The 22,807-nt window shown below is 45.2% G+C and overlaps 1 protein-coding gene and 1 long non-coding RNA gene across 2 annotated transcripts in view; one reads left to right on the top strand and one right to left on the bottom strand.

The window, feature by feature from the left end:
* The window catches only part of LOC143807623 (uncharacterized), an 85,188-nt gene extending 70,758 nt beyond the window's left edge, over positions 1–14,430 (top strand). The window contains exon 4 of the long non-coding RNA XR_013221773.1: positions 13,720–14,430. This is a non-coding gene — a long non-coding RNA (uncharacterized LOC143807623). The remainder of the gene's footprint in view (positions 1–13,719) is intronic.
* The window catches only part of ARSK (arylsulfatase family member K), a 194,188-nt gene extending 176,831 nt beyond the window's left edge, over positions 1–17,357 (bottom strand). Inside the window, exons 1-2 of the mRNA XM_077289375.1 lie at positions 17,108–17,357; positions 2,954–3,083 (exon numbers count right to left, since the gene is read on the bottom strand). Of these exons, the coding sequence (XP_077145490.1) occupies positions 2,954–3,083; positions 17,108–17,245 (268 nt within the window). The 5' untranslated portion in view covers positions 17,246–17,357. The remainder of the gene's footprint in view (positions 1–2,953; positions 3,084–17,107) is intronic.
* Positions 17,358–22,807: the final 5,450 nt, after the last annotated feature.

The following is a 22,807-nucleotide window of genomic DNA, read 5'->3' as shown; positions in this document are numbered from 1 at the left end:
TCCATGCTCGGCGACCATCTAACTTAACTGAACTGGAATTGTTTTGTAAAGAGGAATGGTCAAAAATACCTTCATCCAGGATCCAGGAACTCATTAAAAGCTACAGGAAGCGACTAGAGGCTGTTATTTTTGCAAAAGGAGGATCTACTAAATATTAATGTCACTTTTCTGGTGAGGTGCCCATAGTTATGCACCTGTCAAATTTTGTTTGAATGCAGATTGCACATTTTCTGTTAGTACAATAAACCTCATTTCAAGGCAGAAACATTACTGTGTCCAACAGTTATTAGATATATGAAACTGAAATAGATGTTGCAAAAAAAACAATTTTTAGAAAACATTAAGCTTAAGATTAATAGGGGTGCCCAAACTTTTTCACATAACTGTATGTATATATATATATATATATATATATATATATATATATATATATATATATATATATCATCTCTTCAACTCCTCAACACTAAAATTGCCCTTCAAATTATGAAAGAATGGAAACATTTAAAAACGACTCAGTGTATTCAATGTCGAGTATGAGCACCACTTGCATAAATCCCCGCACTTACACGCCTTTGCTACTATCAGTGAGGTTATTAATGGTTGTCTGAGGAATGTTCTGTCACGCTGAATGCACTTGGACACACAAATCATCAAGATCCGCTGCTGGCAGGACCTTTGGCAATTGCCGACCAATGACATAACAAATGTGTTTGATGGGAGACAAGTCCAGAGATGCTGCAAGACACGGTAGCATATTTAGGCCACACAGGTTGCTCACGGTAGCACAAGCAATATAAGATCTAATGTTGTTGTGTTGAAAAAAGGCTCCTGAGACACTGGAGAAATGTTGGTACTTCTAATTCCATGACCAAATCAATATAATTCCAAGATATTGTATCTAGAATATAAACTTAAGGGATCAGGCTGCCATACGTTATCTTATCCCACACCATAAACCCGGAAAAATGACCAGTCTGATGTTTCCTCATAAAGGCCTCTTCATGGAGTTGCCCACATAATCACCAGACCAATGTCCTGCAGTTATTGTTTCCAAGACAAAAATGGGACTCATCACTGAAGAGGATAGACCTCCATTCCAGCCTCCATTGCTTCAATACAGCCTCTGGTATCCATCTGGAGACCATATGGGCAGTTCATTCACAGTCGAACATCAGACTAGTCCTACTCTCAGCATTATGGTGTAGGGTGGCATAATATATGGTAGCTAGACCCCTCTAGTCTTCCATCCAGGTACTCTAACAGTTTGCATTGCAGTGATTTAGTCGTGGAGCCTGTGGCATGACTTTCTCAAAAGTGTCCCAAGAGCTGTTTTTCAATATGACAATGTCACATGTTGCTATTGTGAGGAAGCTACATGGCTTAAATGCTAAAGATGCTACCGCAATCTGCCGCGTCTCCAGACTTGTCTCCCATTCTGGACGTCTGAGACGTAATTGCTCAGCAAGTGCCAGGGCGTGCAAGTACAGATTTCTGCACATGGTGTTCAAACTAAATACTGAATAAATCATGACGTGTTAAAGACTATTTAAAAGTTGACATGTTGTTATCAAAGAAATAAAAAAAATATATATATATATATTTAAAATAACAAGATAGAAATATTCATCACTGGTGAAATACTGGATGAAAGATATGTGTCACTGAGGATGTTAGCATCAGTTAAATGGACCCAGAAGTATGCTCCAGCAAGTTATATGCTGAGAGGGGTTATTCAGCCATAATATTGCTGTTTTTTTTGGTGAACAGCTGAAGAGTGGGTGGGTGTCTGTTCTCCATATCTCCACCCCAGGGTATGGTCCAGAAGGTAAATGTGGAGCCTTTAGACTCAGTGTTCTGTTTGTCTGGAGATGAGCCACACAGACTGTACTGTATAATATTTTGTTTTTCCCATTATGCCAGAAGGACTGTGTATGTTTTACGTAATGTTGGACTGGTTTATGCAGGACGTTTTTTCATAAACCAATGGAAAACTTAAAAGGAACTTGTCAGCAATTTTGGCTGATATAAGATACGGCCACTGCCTTTCAGGGCTTAGCTATAGCATTCTAAAATAATGTAGATAAGCCCCTGGTCCGACCTAAAAGATAAGAAAAACAAGTTTTATTGTACTCACCCAGGGGGGCAGTCCGGTGTGGTCCGGTCCGATGGGTGTCGCAGGTCCGGCGCCTCCCATCTTCTTGCGATGCTGCCCTCCTGTTGCTTCGTCGCTCCCCGGCATTGCGCTCCTGCGCAGGCGTACTTATCTGACCTGTTGAGGGCAGACCAAAGTACTGCCGTGCGCAGGCACTGGGAAAGGTCAGAGAGGCTCAGCGCGTGCACACTGCAGTACTTTACTCTGCCCTCAACAGGGCAGATAAGTACGCCTGCACAGGAGCCTGTGAAGCAGGCAGGAGGGCGGCGTCGCAAGAAGATGGCAGGCACCGGACCCGGAACTGCGACACACATCGGAATGGACCGCACCTGACCCCGGGTGAGAATAGTAAAACGTATTTTTCTTATCTATTAGGTCGGACCGGGGGCTTATCTACAGCATTATAGAATTATGTATATAAGCCCTGAAAGGCAGTGGCCGCATCTTATATCGGCCCAAACTGCCGACAGGTTCCCTTTAAATGGAACATGTTCCTGTGACTGCCTGAGTAGCTGAGTGAGAAGATATACCACAGTTGATATTATCTCTCAGCGTTTAAATATGTCCTCAAATCTCATCTTACAGAATCTGATACTGAAAGACAAACTAATATTCATAAAAAGTTTGGCTAAGTATTAGATTAATAGAGATTTAAATAAAATATTATTTTTTGTTGTATGTTTTGCACAGGAAGCAGAAAATACATAAAGCAGAAAAATTAATTACCACATGGAGTCAGTGAAATGGTTTGTACATGATAAAATGAACCACTCTGCTATGGTATGTTTTGTGGCATACCTGCACGTGAGGGACAGCAAATTGGAGAATTTGTATAAGCATTCAGAAACATGGCCCCATGCCGCTTCAGAAAATCTAAGTTAGGAAGATCCACCAGGTGATTTTCGGGAGCAATTGTTAGTCGTCCATCCTGCACAGGAAAATATTGTCACATAGAGATTTTAATAAGCCATCCTGATGTGATGAACATTAGACGCAGCTCCACCAGAAATGTTCAGTACTGGTATATTTAGGTGCTTTTTAGTGATGAGTGAGCACTAAAATGCTCGAGTGCTCATTGCTCGGGTCGAGCAGATTGGAATACTCGGCCAGAACAACGAGCCCAATGTAAGTCTATGGGAGACCCGAGTATTTTTACCGCAATCCCCCTCGGGAGTCCTTTTAAGGTCTAAAAACGTCTGAAAATGATGGAAACACTGCTCAAAAGACACAGGGACATCATGGGGATCGCCCCTGGAAGCATTCCTGACTCCTAGTTCACAGCTGTAAACATTTTTTTCCGAGATTCATGCCATTTTTCCCGGTGCAACAAAAAACACACTAAAACGAAACCAAAACAGATTTTGCTGGGAAATATGTGAAGGTACATCCTATGCAGGTTAATGACTTGCCTGTAAGGCCAAATAATTGACCCCAGACCGAAAATTAGCTCCCCTACTTAGCCTTAGTTCAGACGCAGCGTTTTTGAAGCGTTTTTCAACTTTAACATTGCTTTCAACCACTACAAATGCATTCACTGGGAAATGTCATTGTAACATTTAACAACCCTAGCCGGCCATGTGGTGTGTGACACATAAGCAGACCCATCTTGTTTCATTTATGAAGGAGGGACTCTTAAAGTCACAGAGCCTATTTTTACAGGTGCATCAGGTGGCACTAATCTTCTTAAAGGGCCATTATTAAACAGTGGTCTCCTAAGCTGTTGTAGCCTATGCTGTGAGTGGATGGGCTGCCAAGAATTACGATGCACCACAATAGCCCTGTCATAAAATGTCCAGGGGGAAATCCTGAAAAAGTGTTGCATTGAATTCAAGGCCTGCCCTGCTACCAATTTGTATGCACCCCAATAAGCCTTGGAACCCACATACTGGATGGGCCCTTGAAAATCCATTTCACAATGTGCATTTTGCACTCGGTAGTCTTTTGTTTTACACATTGGCAGCAAGGCCAGCCCTGCTGCATAGCCAGTCATATGCACCCCATTACGCCTTGGAACCCACATACTGGATGGGCCCATGAAAATCCACTTCACAATATTCATTTTGTACTCCCGTACTCCTTTGTTTTAAGGCCCCGTCTCACATAGCGAGATCGCTAGCGAGATCGCTGCTGAGTCACAAGTTTTGTGACGCAACATCGACCTCCATAGCGATCTCGCTATGTGTGACACGTACCAGCGATCAGGCCCCTGCTGCGAGATCGCTGGTCGTGTCGGAATGGCCTGGACCTTTTTTTGGTCGTTGAGGCCCCGCTGACATTGCTGAATCGGTGTGTGTGACACCGATCCAGCGATGTCTTCACTGGTAACCAGGGTAAACATCGGGTTACTAAGCGCAGGGCCGCGCTTAGTAACCCGATGTTTACCCTGGTTACCAGCGTAAATGTAAAAAAAAACAAACACTACATACTCGCCTTCTGATGTCCGTCAGGTCCCTTGCCGTCTGCTTCCCGCTCTGACTGACTCCCGGCCGTACAGTGAGAAGTGAGAGCACAGCAGTGACGTCACCGCTGCGCTCTCAGTGTACGGCGGCTCAGTCAGAGCAGGAAGCAGACGGCAAGGGACCTGGACACCGAAAGGCGAGTATGTAGTGTTTGTTTTTTTTGGTAACCAGGGTAAACATCGGGTTACTAAGCGCGGCCCTGCGCTTAGTAACCCGATGTTTACCCTGGTTACCGGGTGCTGCAGGGGGACTTCGGCATCGTTGATGACAGTTTCAACGATGCCGAAGTCGTTCCCCTGATCGTTGGTCGCTGGGGAGAGCGGTCTGTGTGACAGCTCCCCAGCGACCACACAGCGACTTACCAACGATCACGGCCAGGTCGTATCGCTGGTCGTGATCGTTGGTAAATCGCTTAGTGAGACGGGGCCTTTACACATTGGCAGCAAGGCCAGCTCTGCTGCATAGTCAGTCATATGCACCCCATTACGCCTTGGAACCCACATAGTGCATGGGCCATGAAAATCCACTTCACAATATGAATTTTGAACTTCCGTACTCCTTTGTTTCACACATTGGCAGTAAGGCCAGCCCTTCCCGCTCCGCTGCACGTCCTGCCCTGCTGCTATTTCAGCCCGCTGACCACCAATGACGGTTCATACCACCGCCAATCTCCCTGCATCTGGACCCACAGGTACTTTGCTCTCTTGCCACCATCTCTCTGCATGCAACGTTACCAGCACTTTGACTCCGTGCTTCTTGTCCATAGTGCCTTTAGGGACCCCGCTCCCTGTATGTGCCGTACAGGACCCCTGCGCTCTCCAGCTGTCTGTGATACCTTTTGGTATGTGTATGTTACATTCTCTGCTGGTCTTGGTCATAGCATTATTTCTTTGCCTCACACTATTTTAACTCTCTATAGGAGTCTCCATGTCCGTCTATTGAACAGCGTCCTCTCCTTTCTCCTATTGCTATCCACTCTAAAGGTCAGTTATGCTCTACACCTCCTGCATATCAATTCCATACTGTATTTGATTAATTTGATTAATTTTAATTTTTTACGTGGCAAGCCGTCCCTGTTATTGCCTTCCTGCACGCTGTTATGCCATCCTTCATTTATTACATACTCTATATGGGCACCATCTGTATATATGTAAATTACTGGCTGTATCTTTTGTTCTTTTTTTGTACTTTATTTGTTGTACGTATACATCACAACTTTGGATGCTCATCTGGCGCTTATGCACCATTCTGCTTTATTATGATTGTTTTATTATGTTTGAATTTTTGCACATTGCCATGTTTTGCTTTGTTCTAATATAATGTATTTTTATGTTTCTTGCAGTGAGGTTTGATAAAGACCCAAGGGGTCGAAACGTTACCTCAATACTTTATTGATCACTGTGGTGTTACTCAATAAATATTTCACGCTTTTGACACAATCTGAATACATTTTCTGAGTGCGGTTGTTTGCCCGAATTTATGAGTCTACTGGATCCAATCCAGGTTCAGCCTGCACCAGCTTCACGCTTACAGAGTGCACGCCTTTCCTCTTAGAACCAGCCCTGCTGCATAGTCAGTCATGTGCACCCCATTATGCCTTGGAACCCACATACTGGATGGGCCTATGAAAATCCACTTCACATTATGCATTTTGTACTGCCGTACTCCTTTGTTTTACACATTGGCGGCAAGGCGAGCCCTGCCGCATAGTCATATGCACCCCATTACGCCTTGGAACCCACATACTGGATGGGCCCATGAAAATCCACTTCACATTATGCATTTTGTACTCCGTACTCCTTTGTTTTAAACATTGGCAGCAAAGCCAGCCCTGCTGCATAGTCAGTCATATGCACCCCATTAGGCCTTGGAACCCACATACTGGATGGGCCCATGAAAATCCACTCGTATTTTTTAATGGTATGATGGTTCCCTCTTTGCAGAATTATTTACAGGAGAATTTGGCAAATTTATTTGCCATGTTTTTAACACTAAGGTTCAGATACAGCTTTAAATAAGGCTAATACTTGCAATACAAAACAACTTTATTGCAAACTACAAAATTCAAGGAATAGTATGATTGAATAGTGTGAATGCGTACACTTTTGTATATGTTAACATACAAAGCTTAATAAGTACATATAAGGATTAAATACATATAGTGATTACGTATATATGAAGATTAACTACATACAGTATACTTACATCATCCACAAGAGGCTTTTAACCCTTTCATGACCTTGGGATTTTCCATTTTTCCGTGTTCGTTTTTCGATCCCCTCCTTCCCAGGGCCATAACTTTTTTATTTTTCCGTCAATTTGGCCATGTGAGGGCTTATTTTTGCGGGGCGAGTTGTACTTTTTAACGACATCACTGGTTTTACCATGTCGTGTACTAGAAAACGGGAAGAAAAAGTCCAAGTGCGGTGAAATTGCAAAAAAAGTGCGGTCCCACACTTGTTTTTTGTTTGGCTTTTTTGCTAGGTTCACTAAATGCTAAAACTGACCTGTCATTATGATTCTCCAGGTCAGTACAAGTTCACAGACACCTAACATGACTAGGTTATTTCTTATCTAAGTGGTGAAAAAAAATTCCAAACTTTGCTAAAAAAAAAAAAAAAATTGCGCCATTTTCTGATACTCGTAGCGTCTTCATTTTTCATGATCTGGGGTCGGTTGAGGGCTTATTTTTTGCGTGCCGAGCTGGCATTTTTAATGATACCATTGTGGTTCAGATACATTCTTTTGATCGCCCGTTATTGCATTTTAATGCAGTGTCGCGGCGACCAAAAAACAGTAATTCTGGCGTACGTCTCAAGGACCTCTATGGTTACAATGCAGAAGCATCGCTGACCCCCGATAATGTGACGGAGGTCAGCGATGCGCTCATTTCCGGCCGCCTGGCCGGAAGCGCCGGTTAAATGCCGCTGTCTGCATTTGACAGCGGCATTTAACTAGTTAATAGCAGCGGGTGAATCGCGATTTCACACGCCGCTATTGCGGGCAAATGTTAGCTGTTCAAAACAGCTGACATGTCCCGGCTTTGATGCGGGCTCACCGCCGGAGCCCTGCATCAAAGCGCAGTATCTGACCTCGGACGTACTATCCCGTCCGAGGTCAGAAAGAGGTTAAACATCATCCGTCTGGAATATCAGAGAAGCAAGACCAAGACAGAGAACCCCTGGGAGATTACCTACACTGCATGGGCGTCCCCAATTATGCAGGTATCAGCACAATGTACATGTACAGGTACCCCAGTTTTGGCATCTGTCTTGGTCAAGTTTCTCTGGTCTTATATAGTGATTTACACTTTGCAGTAACTCTAGTTTCACCCAGACCTTCAAGTGGCCAGCTTTCAAGGTTGAATGAAACTGAGATATCATGGAGTCATCAGACGAGTGGCCATAAACCCCTAGAAAATAAAAGCCACAAGGATTTAGATCAAACCACCACAGACAGAGTTTAAGTAAACCGTAATGTTTTACAATGACAAACAGCAAACATATAGAGGCTTAGAACTGTTTGTGAAGTGAATAAACAAACATTTCTCAAGATTGTGTCACTATGAGCATTGTCTGTCACATCTGTAAATGTTTTACAATAAATGCAGCTATGTGAATGTCTGAATGCATTCGGTAAACAGTATTTTATTCTGGATTCCAAATCGCCATTTGTATATTCGCCATTTGGACATTTTAGGCAGCTAAAGGTATCGCTCTCAAGGAGAGAAACTAATATAGTCGACAAAGAAATATTTGTAATGAACTACTGAGCCAAACTAACAGCATTGCTTTATCTAATTTATATGAAGTGTATTGTGTCCAATGTGAGCAACCAGGCAACACAAAAAGGAGCTTTTCAAGTGAGCTCTTTAAGGCACACAAATGTTATGAAGTGTTTGCCAACAAGGATGTGGTTTCACCAATGTGGGGAACCTTTTTTTAAAAATATACTATTGCCATCACAGCCCCCCTTGCTCAAAATTCTGTGGCCTATAAAAATACAGAACACGTTCACCCAGGTCATTTCGTCAGATATAAGGAAGATACATTGCAGGAAACAGAGTTAAGAAGTAGGCCCAATGTATGGGTGTGGGTCTCTGAGACTTGTAATGGAGGGCATGAGCTGACAAACAATTCCCCAATGTGAGATCCTTTTTTAAATAAATAAAATAGTGCCATCACAGCCCCCTTGCCCAAAATTCACCGTACAGGGCACGTTCACCCTGGTGATCAAGTGGCAGTTAAAGGACACATTGCAGGAGACAAGAGTTAAGAAGTAGGCCCAATGTAATGTAATGCCCAATTCCCCAATGTGGGGTCCTTTTTTTACTAAATAAAATAGTGCCATCACAGCCCCCTTGCCCAAAATTCACCGTACAGGGCACGTTCACCCTGGTGATCTAGTGGCAGTTAAAGGACACATTGCAGAAGACAGAGTTAAGAAGTAGGCCCAATGTAATGGAATGCCCAATTCTCCTATGTGGGGTCCTTTTTTTACTAAATAAAATAGTGCCATCACAGCTCCCTGCCCAAAATTCACCGTACAGAGCACGTTCACCTTGGTGATCTAGTGGCAGGTAAAGAAGAGACAATGCAGGAGACAGAGTTAAGAAATAGGCCCAATGTAATATAATGCTCAATTCCCCAATGTAGGGTCCTGTTTTTACTAAATAAAATAGTGCCATCACAGCCCCCTTGCCCCAAATTCACCGTACAGAGCACGTTTCACCTAGGTGATCTAGTGGCAGGTAAAGGACACATTGCAGGAGACAGATTTAAGAAGTAGGCCCAATGTAATGGAATGCTCAATTCCCCAATGTGGGGTCCCTTTTTCACTAAATAAAATATTGCCATCACACCCCCCTTGCCCAAAATTCACCATACAGAGCACGTTCACCCTGGTGATCTAGTGGCAAGTAAAGAAGAGACCTTCCAGGAGACAGAGTTAAGAAGTAGGCCCAATGTAATGTAATGCTCAATTCCACAATGTGGGGTCCTCTTTTTACTAAATAAAATTAGTGCCATCACAGCTTCCTTGCCCAAACTGCACCGGCCTATAACAGTACAGAGCACTTTCACCCTGGTCATCTAGTGGTTCTGGATGAGGAGGATGAGGATAACAACAAACAGACCAAATCTGGAAGCGTATACCCATGTGTGGTTGTGAAGAGGTGTATGAGAATACACCTCCCCAACAGAGAGAATGTATTTGAGGTTATGATTCGCTGTTTTCACTTGGTGGTGTACAGAAGTCTTTCCAAATCCAGCCCTTGTTCAGTTTTATAAGAGTCAGCCTGTCAGCATTTTCAGTTGACAGGCGGATGCTCTTATCTGTTATAATTCCACCAGCGGCACTAAAAACCTGCTCTGACAGAACGCTAGCAACAAGGCAGGCTAGGACCTCCAAGGCATAGAGAGCCAGTTCATGACACGTGTCCAGCTTGGATACCCAATAATTAAAAGGCACAGAGGAATCAAGGAGGACGTTTGTACGATCTGCAAGGTACTCCCTCACCATCTTCCCAAACATTGCACTTCTTGTGACAGCACCCCTTGCCTCTGTGCCGTCACGATGGGAGGGTCTGAGAAAACTGTCCCATAACTTTGCCATTGTTCCCCTGCCTGAACTAGATTGTACTTCTGTCTCTCTCGCTTGGACTCCTTGGTTGTACAACAAACTGACGTCTGCTGACAGCGCTCTCACATGGGAATTTTCTAAGTAATTCTGCTACAAGTGCCCTCTGGTACTGCAACATTATAGTACAGCTCTGGCAGAAGAGATTGAAAGTTCTCCTTGTAGCGTGGGTCTTGAAGTGTCACCAACCAGTAATGAATGTCTCCCAAAATTTTTATGAGAGGGTCACGTGAAACGCAGCGCAACATAAAGTCAGCCATGCGTGCCAGACTGCTAACAGGCAAGACTTCCATGTCCTCACCAACAGGATGACTGACCATGATGTCCTCCTCCTCCTCCCTGTCCTCAGGCCATCCCCGCTGAACAGACGGTATGACAGCTGTGTTTGTAGTACCGTCTAAAGCGCATTAAAGTAGCTCCTGTTCTTCCTCCTCCTCCTCATTGCCTATCCACGTTGGGAAGACATGAGGCTGGGCTGAGTGTAATCCCCTCTATGTCCTCGTGCTCTGCCTGCAATGCATCCTCTTTAATGGTGAGCAGACAGGTTTTCAGAACGCTGAGAAGCGGGATGGTGACGCTAATTATGGCATCATCGCCGCTCACCATCTTGGTGCAGTCCTCAAAGTTTTGGAGGATGGTACATATGTCGGACATCCATGTCCTCTCCTGAGGTCTAATGTGTGGAGTCTGAACTGAATATCGACGGCCTTGTTGATGCTGGTAGTCATTAACTGCCCTCTTTTCCAACATATGCAGCGTAGAATTCCAGCGCGTGGGGACATCACACACCAGCCGGTGAGCTGGAAGATGCAAACGCTGCTGAAGCACGGCAAGGGCGGCTGAAGCTGTAGCTGACTTTCTAAAATGGGTTGACAGACGGCGCACTTGTTTGTTTATGCCGGAACAGAAATCCTTGTTCTCAGCAGCACATCGCCGTTTTAAACTGTAGATGTGCTGCTGATAACATGATACTGTTTGGGGACAGATTGGTCTAATTGTGATTGTTCTGTTCCCATCGTTCTTTCTCACTTGGTGTAAAGAGGCCGGGAAACAAAAGTCAAACGACTTCAATATTGTCGATCACACTTGTTTAGAGGCCTGAACTCAGCGCATGTAAATACAACAGAAATGCTTTTGTGTGATGTGCAATATGTTAGCATTTGGGGCCCCATTTTAAACTTTTTCCTAGGGCCCCACTTTGCCTAAAACTGGCCCTGATTGGCAGCATTGTTTCAAGCTGGCTTGAAAACTGCAAAAATAGTAACATTTTTGAGCAGCTCTACAATTCTCACATGGATGATGTGCATGTACATGTTCTATTTGTGTTCTTCACAGATAGAACACATATCAATTGTACGTCTTTGGGGCTGTTAACATGTCAATATTTTTTTGCAAATCAAATTATCCCCCCAAAAAATCATGGACAGCTAACACTGCCTGCTATCAGGGCCGGCAGACCAGGGCCCCTGCGGCTGCTATGGGGCCTATAACCGTAAGTCAGGGTGTCCCGGCGCCAACACTGCCCCCCAGTGCATGCCGATACAGTTGAAAGCAATAATGGAGAAGAGAGCTTCAGATGACGCTCCCTTTCCCATCATTCCCCTCTGCCTCTGACACAGCATGTGCGCGATGATGTCACATCATTCTGTACCCGCTGGGTGTCAGGCAGACGGCAGTGCGGCTGCTGATACTGGAGCAGAGCCGGAATCAGCGTTGGAACGAGGAAGCGAGGTGAGTATTGTGTTTGTATATGTATATATATATATATATATATTTATTATAATATATATATATATACACAGTCATATGAAAAAGTTTGGGCACCCCTATTAATCTTAAGCTTAATGTTTTATAAAAATGTTTTTTTTTGCAGCAGCTATTTCAGTTTCATATATCTAATAACTGTTGGACACAGCAATGTTTCTGCCTTGTAATGAGGTTTATTGTACTAACAGAAAATGTGCAATCTGCTTTCAAACAAAATTTGACAGGTGCATAAGTATGGGCACCCTTATCATTTTCTTGGTTTAAATACTCCTACCTACTTTTTACTGACTTACTAAAGCACTTTTTTTGGTTTTGGAACCTCATTGAGCTTTGAACTTCATAGCTAGGTGTATGCAATCATGAGAAAAGCTACTTAAAGTGGCCACTTGCAAGTTGTTCTCCTGTTTGAATCTCCTCTGAAGAGTGGCATCATGGGCTCCTCAAAACAACTGTCAAATGATCTGAAAACAAAGATTATTCAACATAGTTGTTCAGGGGAAGGATACAAAAAGCTGTCTCAGAGATTTAACCTGTCAATTTCCACTGTGAGGAACATAGTAAGGAAATGGAAGAACACAGGTACAGTTCTTGTTAAGGCCAGAAGTGGCAGGCCAAGAAAAACATCAGAAAGGCAGAGAAGAAGAATGGTGAGATCAGTCAAGGACAATCCTCAGGCCACCTCCAGAGATCTGCAGCGTCAACTTGCTGCAGATGGTGTCACTGTGCATTTGAAATTTGAAAAAATTTGAAAGTCAGGCTTCGGATCTTAGGGATAGATTTAGTCAAAGAGGGTATAGTCAGAGATGTATTAGAAATGGGTATAATAGGGCAAGGTCGGTGTCTCGGGATTCGCTGTTATACCACAAAAATAACAAGGCTAAGCAGGAGGATAGGATACGCTTTATCTCGGTATTTAACCACGAGTGGGATAACATGCGGGCTATACTAGCAAAACACTGGTCGGTCTTAGGTGCTGAGCCCTCCCTTGGACGGTTTCTGACAGATAGACCACTTATGACTCCTCGTAGATCTAAAAATCTTAAGGATCTATTGATAACAAGTCATTATGTTGCACCAACCGTGAACTTCTTTGGCTGTTCTAAACCAAAGCAAGGTTGCTTTAAGTGCGGCCACTGCATGGCTTGCGCCAATGTCCTTCAAACTACTAAATTCAGCTCAGTGGAAGACAAAGAATTCTCAATCAGGGAATATATTTCCTGTAGCACCAGTAACGTGATCTATTACGCTACATGTAGCTGTCCTTTAATTTATATAGATCTAACGTCACGGGAGCTGAGAATACGTGTAAGAGAACACGTTAGGGATATTGTTGCAGCAAGGACAGTGGAGGATGTGTCGACCCTGAAGACCATCCCGAAGCATTTCAGGATGGTCCATAATTGTAACCCCAAAGATTTTTTGGTTAGGTGTATAGATGTGGTACACGTTGGCATTAGAGGAGGCAACGTTAAAAAACTTCTGGCACAACGCGAGTTAAAATGGATCGTGACCCTGGGAACAATGAAACCAGCCGGGTTAAATGATGCTCTGAGTTTTAGTCCCTTTTTGTAGCTATGTTCTTTTTTGTCGCAAATACTTCTATTGGCAAATTAATCCCCTTTTCTTGCACTTGTTTTTAATCGCATTGGTGTGTGTTTGTTGGATTCTAACAGTTTATGTATTTGTTATGTATTATAATAGGTTCCTTAAGGATAAAGAGCGTCATTCTGGTTTCCTGCTATCGCCACTCTCACAACAAACATTGAAGAATTAATCACAGCACCTTCTTTATAATTATGATCTGTCTTGGTTAATGTATTTAATATTGTATTTTGAATAATGTATACCTATATACATTCATTGCTCTACAGAATCTGAAGTGTTGTGAGTAGGTAATTCTCTTTTGTATAGGTACTCGTATCTGTACCCAGTAGATATATAGTGGCTTTAGGGGAGGTATTTTCCTTCTGCTGTAGTGCGTGTGCACCGATCGCTCGTCGCTGCTTCCCCCCTCTCTGTCCGGTGCGGTTTGGCGGCATGCGGGACCGGGATGCTCATTCCCATTCGTGTATGCTGCTGAATGGGTCCGGGCAGGGGTGGGTTAACCGGGACGGTGGCTGGCGCATGCACCATACATATACAGCGGTGACGTGAGGAAGTCACCTGACGCTCACGTGACTAGTTTCCATGGGGATTTAAGGTCCTGTAGTCTTCCCACACCACACTTCCCCTTGAGAAAGCGGGTGCTGACAGCGGCGAAACACGCGTCGGGGTGCGTGCCTTGCCACCTTCATACTCAGGTGAGACATGCTTCTCTTAGGTAGTTCCGCTCAGACCTATTCAGCTGAGTGGTAGTATGTTAACACAGGTTACTTTGCTATATTTATACAACACTCACACTCCAATAGAGTACTCAATGGTGTTACCTGACGCCTTACAATTGGGAGGTTGTGTTTTCATATACAGTGGGGCAAAAAAGTATTTAGTCAGTCAGCAATAGTGCAAGTTCCACCACTTAAAAAGATGAGAGGCGTCTGTAATTTACATCATAGGTAGACCTCAACTATGGGAGACAAACTGAGAAAAAAAAATCCAGAAAATCACATTGTCTGTTTTTTTATCATTTTATTTGCATTTTATGGTGGAAAATAAGTATTTGGTCAGAAACAAAATTTCATCTCAATACTTTGTAATAAATCCTTTGTTGGCAATGACAGAGGTCAAACGTTTTCTGTAAGTCTTCACAAGGTTGCCACACACTGTTGTTGGTATGTTGGCCCATTCCTCCATGCAGATCTCCTCTAGAGCAGTGATGTTTTTGGCTTTTCGCTTGGCAACACGGACTTTCAACTCCCTCCAAAGGTTTTCTATAGGGTTGAGATCTGGAGACTGGCTAGGCCACTCCAGGACCTTGAAATGCTTCTTACGAAGCCACTCCTTCGTTGCCCTGGCGGTGTGCTTTGGATCATTGTCATGTTGAAAGACCCAGCCACGTTTCAACTTCAATGCCCTTGCTGATGGAAGGAGGTTTGCACTCAAAATCTCACGATACATGGCCCCATTCATTCTTTCATGTACCCGGATCAGTCGTCCTGGCCCCTTTGCAGAGAAACAGCCCCAAAGCATGATGTTTCCACCACCATGCTTTACAGTAGGTATGGTGTTTGATGGATGCAACTCAGTATTCTTTTTCCTCCAAACACGACAAGTTGTGTTTCTACCAAACAGTTCCAGTTTGGTTTCATCAGACCATAGGACATTCTCCCAAAACTCCTCTGGATCATCCAAATGCTCTCTAGCAAACTTCAGACGGGCCCGGACATGTACTGGCTTAAGCAGTGGGACACGTCTGGCACTGCAGGATCTGAGTCCATGGTGGCGTAGTGTGTTACTTATGGTAGGCCTTGTTACATTGGTCCCAGCTCTCTGCAGTTCATTCATTAGGTCCCCCCGCGTGGTTCTGGGATTTTTGCTCACCGTTCTTGTGATCATTCTGACCCCACGGGGTGGAATTTTGCGTGGAGCCCCAGATCGAGGGAGATTATCAGTGGTCTTGTATGTCTTCCATTTTCTAATTATTGCTCCCACTGTTGATTTCTTCACTCCAAGCTGGTTGGCTATTGCAGATTCAGTCTTCCCAGCCTGGTGCAGGGCTACAATTTTGTTTCTGGTGTCCTTTGACAGCTCTTTGGTCTTCACCATAGTGGAGTTTGGAGTCAGACTGTTTGAGGGTGTGCACAGGTGTCTTTTTATACTGATAACAAGTTTAAACAGGTGCCATTACTACAGGTAATGAGTGGAGGAAAGAGGAGACTCTTAAAGAAGAAGTTACAGGTCTGTGAGAGCCAGAAATCTTGATTGTTTGTTTCTGACCAAATACTTATTTTCCACCATAAAATGCAAATAAAATGATAAAAAAACAGACAATGTGATTTTCTGGATTTTTTTTTCTCAGTTTGTCTCCCATAGTTGAGGTCTACCTATGATGTAAATTACAGACGCCTCTCATCTTTTTAAGTGGTGGAACTTGCACTATTGCTGAATGACTAAATACTTTTTTGCCCCACTGTATCTTGAGGAGTATTTGTTTCTCACTGTATGGACTGATATAAAGCATGGATGCTATAACTCATGAGGGCCAGGCATATCTGGTGTCTTTGCATTCAAGCACTTTCAACACGTTGTTTGTGTGTTTTTAATGTTTTTGTATTTGTTAATTAATAAACTTGTTAAGCATTTTACATACAAAAAGGTTCTGCTATTTTTTCTCCGTTTTTTTGACAGGGCCCTATGTGTGGGTTGCGATGATGCCGGATGTGTGCAATGAACACATCCGGCATCATCGCGTCACAGAAGGGGGCGGGGCTTAGGGCGGAGCAGGTTTGCCGCTCCGTCCAAACCGCCGGCCATCCTGAATGTGGACACGTACCCTTAAAGGGATGTTTTTGGACTAACTTATTGACACCTGGCACCCCCAGTGATCAGCTGTTATCTGTGCTGACGGCTGACAGATGTAAATCGCATATGGAGCGGAGCACATTGTTTAGCAGCCGTTCCTGAGTACTGCAGATCAGCCTCTATTTGACTGCATAGGAAATAAGGTGCAGCACCCAGGAGCAATAGGAAAGCTCGATTGACTGTAATATGAGGCTCATCAGGTTACTTTCATAGTGTTCATCATTTTGCTGTAAAAAAAATCTTTAATATTTTTTCTAGTTTTTTTTCAGACATCTGCTATGGATCCTCTAATCCAGATGTGAACCTATCATTATACTGCTAGTTTTTGCAGATATGCTTCTAGTTTTTTTTTTGTTTTTTTTTAAACTGTTTCAAAGACTGCGTTTTCCATCTAGACCAGGCTTAAAGTTTCACCACTTTATATAACTTGGAAATCAACCTGAAAAGTTCTTCAGATGTTTACACTACAAGTTGCATAATTTAGTTCACTATTTTGTTAGGAACAAGATGTATCATGTAGGAGCAGAAACTGAACAGTGAGGCATTTCTTCTTGACAAGTGGCAATACATCACAGCTAAAAGAGTCACCAGATAAGAAGAAAAAAGTATGTGAATATTAACAGGTACTTACAAAGGCGTCACTCATCACTACGACCACATTGTATCTGACGCTGCTGTCACGGATTGGAGGTATCGGATTCATATCAACAGCTGGCAGGAAAAACAGAAAGGAAAGGAATTCTGTACATTTCCAAAACGGAGAAGACATTTCCACTGACAAATACTGTCCAGTAGAGAGAAAAGTAATGGCTCCTCTGGAAGTCGAAGAGGAAAACAGTTCTAGAGTTTGTTTTTGCTTCAACACATACGTAACTAGAAGGGAAGTGTTTTAAAAGTTCCCACTTCCTGCCATGTGAGCTGCACAGTCAGACCTCTCACCCGTCTCCTTACAATTCTATCAAGGTTATGGCCAGCTGTTCTTGCGCTAGCTTTCATTTTCATTGGTAAAATGCTGACGGACATATCGCTGCATCTAAAAGACACATAGAAAATCACACCCAAATAGCCCACAATAGTGTAGTGTGCATGCCTAAGCAGCGGTTTCCAATGTTTTTTTTTGTTTTCCTTTCTATATGAGCTTCAGCATTTGCAATTAGTTTAGACGCGGTATGTGCTGCATAGACATAACCATTCTTGAGCAACCCTGAATACATGTTTATGTCACACAATTATAAAAGTTATTAATGGTAAAGGCTATTAGTAGAATATATATTAGGGCAGGGCAGCTTTGGTGGTATATTTGTGCCACTAACGTGACATTTTTGGCAAAGCAGTGGATGTGTGTAGCAGACAAAAGGCCATTTCTATACCTTTTATGCTATGTTCACACTGGTTGTTTTTACTGTGTTTTTTACGCTAATTTTCAGCTGCTTTTTACAGTACCAGCAAAGCCTATGAGATTTCTCAAACACACACATTTGCTTTTTGCCATCATTATTTTCTGCTTTGCACGTTTTTTTGGACATAGAGCATGTCACTTCATTCAGCATTTTTTCAGCAGTTTTTAGTGCTTTTCACTCAATTACTTGAATTGGTGGTGTTAGGGCTGGCGGAACGCCCCAATTCTAAGGATGGTATAAGGTGCGTTCGCAGCCCGGGGTTCACCGTGCAGAGATGGAACCTGCTGCTGAGTAATGACGGACTATATGGGGGTATAATGTGGATACACACAAGGGTTAGCTTCACCCGGTAAGAAGGAAGCGAACACTGTTGCGTCACAGGCCGCGGTACCGCACAAAGAGCGCAAGCAAAGAGTCACAGAACTCTGTCCCAAGACTCAGGGAAAGAGTTCCTCTAGACCAATTGCGCTCGACACCACTACTGGGGTGTCAGAGATTAATAGAACTAATAATTTACTGCACAAGAGTGTGTGCAGTGCCACTCTGGCGTACTCCACTAAACACCCAGACTTGGGCCAGGAAAGAGCCCTATTAGCGCATGGCGCCGCACTGGCGGTCACTGCTATCAGACGCTGTATTGTGTGCTAGCTGTGCGGGATAGCACTGTCAGGCGCTAGGTAGCTTCCACCATTCGCGGACAGTCAACAACACTAGGGATGGGAATGATTCGGAGCTTTCATCCATCGACAGGCTTACATCCACACACAACACACGTTAAAAAGTTTATATTAGCACATGGCCGTGCGGCCATGCGAACCTTTTACAGCGGAAGCTCTCTGGGACCTTCCTAGTGGTCCAATAGGAGCTGCTACAGGACCTGAGTATGTGACCCCCGACCTCCAATGAGAGGTCGTCCCTTGGGCATGCTCAGAAGAAAAGCAGGCCGCCTGCTCGCCGCTAATCAGTACTGGTTACAATGGCTGAGCCTGGAAGGACAGCAGTAACCAGCCGCACAGTATCAGCTTGAGCCAGACACTGGGACCGACGTTTCTGTTGAGCAGGCTCCACTGCGGCTGAAGAATGGGAGACTGCAGCGGAGATGGTTCAAGATTCCCCCTGTGCAGCGGCGGGAACTCGACACCTAACATTACCTCCCTCCTTGGGCATCGCTACGCTCGAAGGCAGCAATGAGCTGTGGAGCCCGAATGTCCTCTGGGCCATGACCCTTCCAATCCACCAAATAGAATTTTTTGCCACGTACCACCTTACACCTCATGATGGTGTTCACCTCGTAATCGTCCGTGGACGAGCCCGATGTCCCGGCAGATGACTCGGAAAACCGGGACATGTGGACGGTCTTTAAGAGGGACACATGAAAGGTGTCGATGATGCCTAGGAGTAGAGGAAGGGCCAGACGGTAGACCACAGAAATTAACCTTTTCCAGGACCTTGAAGGGGCCTAGGTAGCGAGGTGCAAACTTAGTGGACTCAACTCGCAGCCTGATGTTATGGGTGGAGAGCCACACTAAATCCCCAGGAGCAAAGGTCGGAGCAGGGTGCCGATGTGCATTATAGAAGACCCTCATTCTCTCCTTGGAGGTCCGGATAGCATCCTGTGTGCGGTCCCAAATGTCACGTGCCTCCACAGCCCAGTCTGCCACCCTGCAGTCGGCGGAAGACACGGGCATAGGTACGGGAACCCATGGATGCTGGCCGTAATTAAGGAGGAATGGGGTCTGCCCAGTGGAGTCGGCTATGGCGTTGTTCATTGCAAACTCCGCCCACAGTAGAAAGGATGCCCAGTCATCCTGCCTGGCCGAGACAAAATGTTGCAGATATGTGACCAGGGTCTGGTTGGCCCTCTCTACCAATCCATTCCTCTCAGGATGGCATGCTGAAGAGAGATTCAGCTCGATGCTGAGAAGATGACAAAGCTTCTCCAGAACCGAGACGCAAACTGGGGACCCCGGTCACTGACAATTTTGTCTGGCATACCGTGTGGGCAGAAAACGTGCTTAATAAACAACGCCGCCAAGGCCCGTGCAGAAGGTAGCCGTGGAAGAGGCACCAAGTGCACCATTTTGGAAAAATGGTCGTAACTACCCAAATAATGGTGCAGCTACGGGACTTGGGTAAGCCCACCACAAAGTCCATCCCGACCATTTCCCAGGGCCTGTCCACCACTGGCAGGGGATGAAGTAGCCCAGCAGGCTGTTGTCGGGGAGACTTATTCTTGGCGCAGGAGGCACACGCCCGAATATAGTCTCCGACATTATGGGCCATATGCGGCCACCAGTATGTCCTCGCCAGAAGCTCCTCTTGGTCCCAAAATGTCCAACCATCCTGGACGAGTGAGCCCAAGAGAGAACCTCCGGTCGCAAATTAGATGGCATGGGGGCACAGACTCTAGCGAAACTGGGGCCACGGTCCTCAGGCTCTCCGAAGGGACAATTAGCCGAGGCTCCTCCTCCTCAACTGATGACACTACGGAGCGGGAGAGAGCGTTGGCACGGATGTTCTTCTCCCCGGAAAGATAATAGAGGGTGAAGTGGAAGCAGGAGAAGAACAAGAACTATCTAGCCTGGCGAGAGTTTAGCCGCTGGGCAGTCTGTAAATAAACCAAATTTTTGTGGTCGGTATACACTTGGAAGGGAAAACGAGCCCCCTCCAAGAGGTGTCTCCACTCTGAGAAGGCCAACTTCATAGCTAGCAACTCCCTGTCCCCGATGGAATAATTCCTCTCCGCTGGTGTGAAAGTCTTGGAGAAAAAGCAAGGATGCTTCCGAACTTGAGTATACTTTTGGAAGAGGACTGCTCCAGCACCGACGGATGAGGCATCCACCTCCATAATAAATGGTTTATCTACATCGGGGCGATGTAAGATGGGAGCGTTAGCAAAATGAGACTTAATAGAGAGGAAGGCCTTGGAGACCTCCTCGACCACAATTTGGGATTTGCTCCCTTCTTGGTGAGGCCTACCAAGGGAGCTACCAAAGTTGAGAAGTGGGGAATGAACTGGCGACAAGAGTTAATGAACCCCATAAAGCGCTGCACCGCCTTGAGAGAATGGGGTTCCTGCCAGTCCATCACAGCCTGTAGCTTGGCAGGATCCATAGCCAATCCCCGGGTGGAGATGATATAGCCAAGGAAAGGGAAGGACTCCTGCTCAAACACACACTTCTCCAACTTGGCATAGAGGGAGTTTGCCCGTAGGAGGTCGAAGACTTTGCAAACATCTCTCCGGTGGGAATCTAAATCTGGAGAGTAGATGAGAATATCATCCAGATAGACTACAACCGAGGTGGTGAGCATATCCCGGAAGATATCGTTCACAAAGTCTTGGAAAACGGTTGGAGCATTACAGAGCCCGAAGGGCATCACCAGGTATTCATAGTGCCCGTTCCTGGTGTTAAATGCCATCTTCCATTCATCTCCCTCACGGATGCGAATCAAATTGTAAGCACCCCGCAGATCAAGCTTAGTAAAAACCCTCACTCCCTGCAACCTATCGAATAACTCAGATATCAGGGGCAGAGGGTACTTGTTCTTAACGGTAATGGCATTAAGACCCCTGTAATTTATGCATGGACGTAATTCTCCGTTCTTTTTCTGCGCAAAGAACCCAGCCCCCGCAGGCAACACTGACTTCCTAATGAATCCTCTTACCAGATTCTCCTGAATGTATTGGGTCATCACCTCCATCTCCGGGAGAGATAGGGGATAGACTCGACCCTGGGGAGGCTCTGCACCAAGCAAGAGGTCAATAGAACAGTCATAGGGGTGGTGGGGCGGAAGGGTCTCCGCAGCCCTCTTGGAGAACACGTCCGCATGGGGTCAATAGGGCTTGGGGAGAGAGAAAAGATATGCCGGTACTTCAGTAGTAGCAACCTGAACGCACTCCCTCAGACATCTACCCTCACAAGATTCACTCCATCCCAGAATTCTCCCTGAGGACCACTCAATATGAGGAGAGTGGTAGCGTAGCTATGGTATCCCTAACAGGACCTCATCAATTCCCCCAGAAATGACTAGCAGGGAGATAATCTCCTGATGGGATGGAGATCTGGATAAGGTAAATGGGATGGTCTGGTGTGTTATCTGTGAGGGCAGTGTCGACCCATTTACCACTCGTACGATCACAGGTTTGGCGAGCATCACCAGGGGTATTGCGTGCTATTGGGTGAAAGCAGATGACATAAAATTCCCCTCCGCTCCATAATCCAGGCAAAGCTCTATTGTAAGAGTGGATGGGCCTATGGTAATTGCCCCATTGAAGGACACTTTGGAGGAAAACGTCGCTGTGTCTAGTGTACCTCCTCCTACAACCCCTAGACGCTGACGTTTTCCCTACCGCTGGGAACATCTGGAGTCAAGATGTCCAGACATGACAGACCTTGTGCGCATGAGCGGTCCGGGACTTAGATCCCGCTCGTGACACCTCCATGGCCTCATGTGGCTCGGACGCCTAGACTGGAAATTCCAGAGGTTTGGCGAAGGTGGGAGCCAGCCGAAACCTCTGCCTACACTGGGCTTGCTCCAACCTTCGCTCATTAAAACGGAGGTCGATGCTAGTTGATACAGCTATTAGCTCCTCCAGTGTGGCGGGAATCTCCCCAGTGGCCAAAGCGTCCTTCACATGATCAGCCAGCCCCCTCCAAAATACAGGGAGGAGGGCTTTATCTGGCCAATCCAGCACAGACGCTAAAGTCCGGAAGTGGACGGAAAGATGACTGACCAAGGATGAGCCCTGTGTCAGTGACAGCAATTGGAGCACCGTATCATGGGTGACTTGAGGTCCCAAAAAGACCTGTTTCAGAGTGCTCAGGAACCGCGGAGCACTCTGCACCACACGATCGTCATGCTCCAACAGCGGCGTAGCCCACTCCAATGCCCTGCCCGACAAGAGAAATAATGAATCCCACTTTAGCCCG

Source organism: Ranitomeya variabilis, chromosome 1, assembly GCF_051348905.1.
Source record: "Ranitomeya variabilis isolate aRanVar5 chromosome 1, aRanVar5.hap1, whole genome shotgun sequence".
In the NCBI taxonomy this organism is placed as follows: domain Eukaryota; kingdom Metazoa; phylum Chordata; class Amphibia; order Anura; family Dendrobatidae; genus Ranitomeya; species Ranitomeya variabilis.
This window is presented reverse-complemented; position numbering and strand designations above follow the sequence as displayed.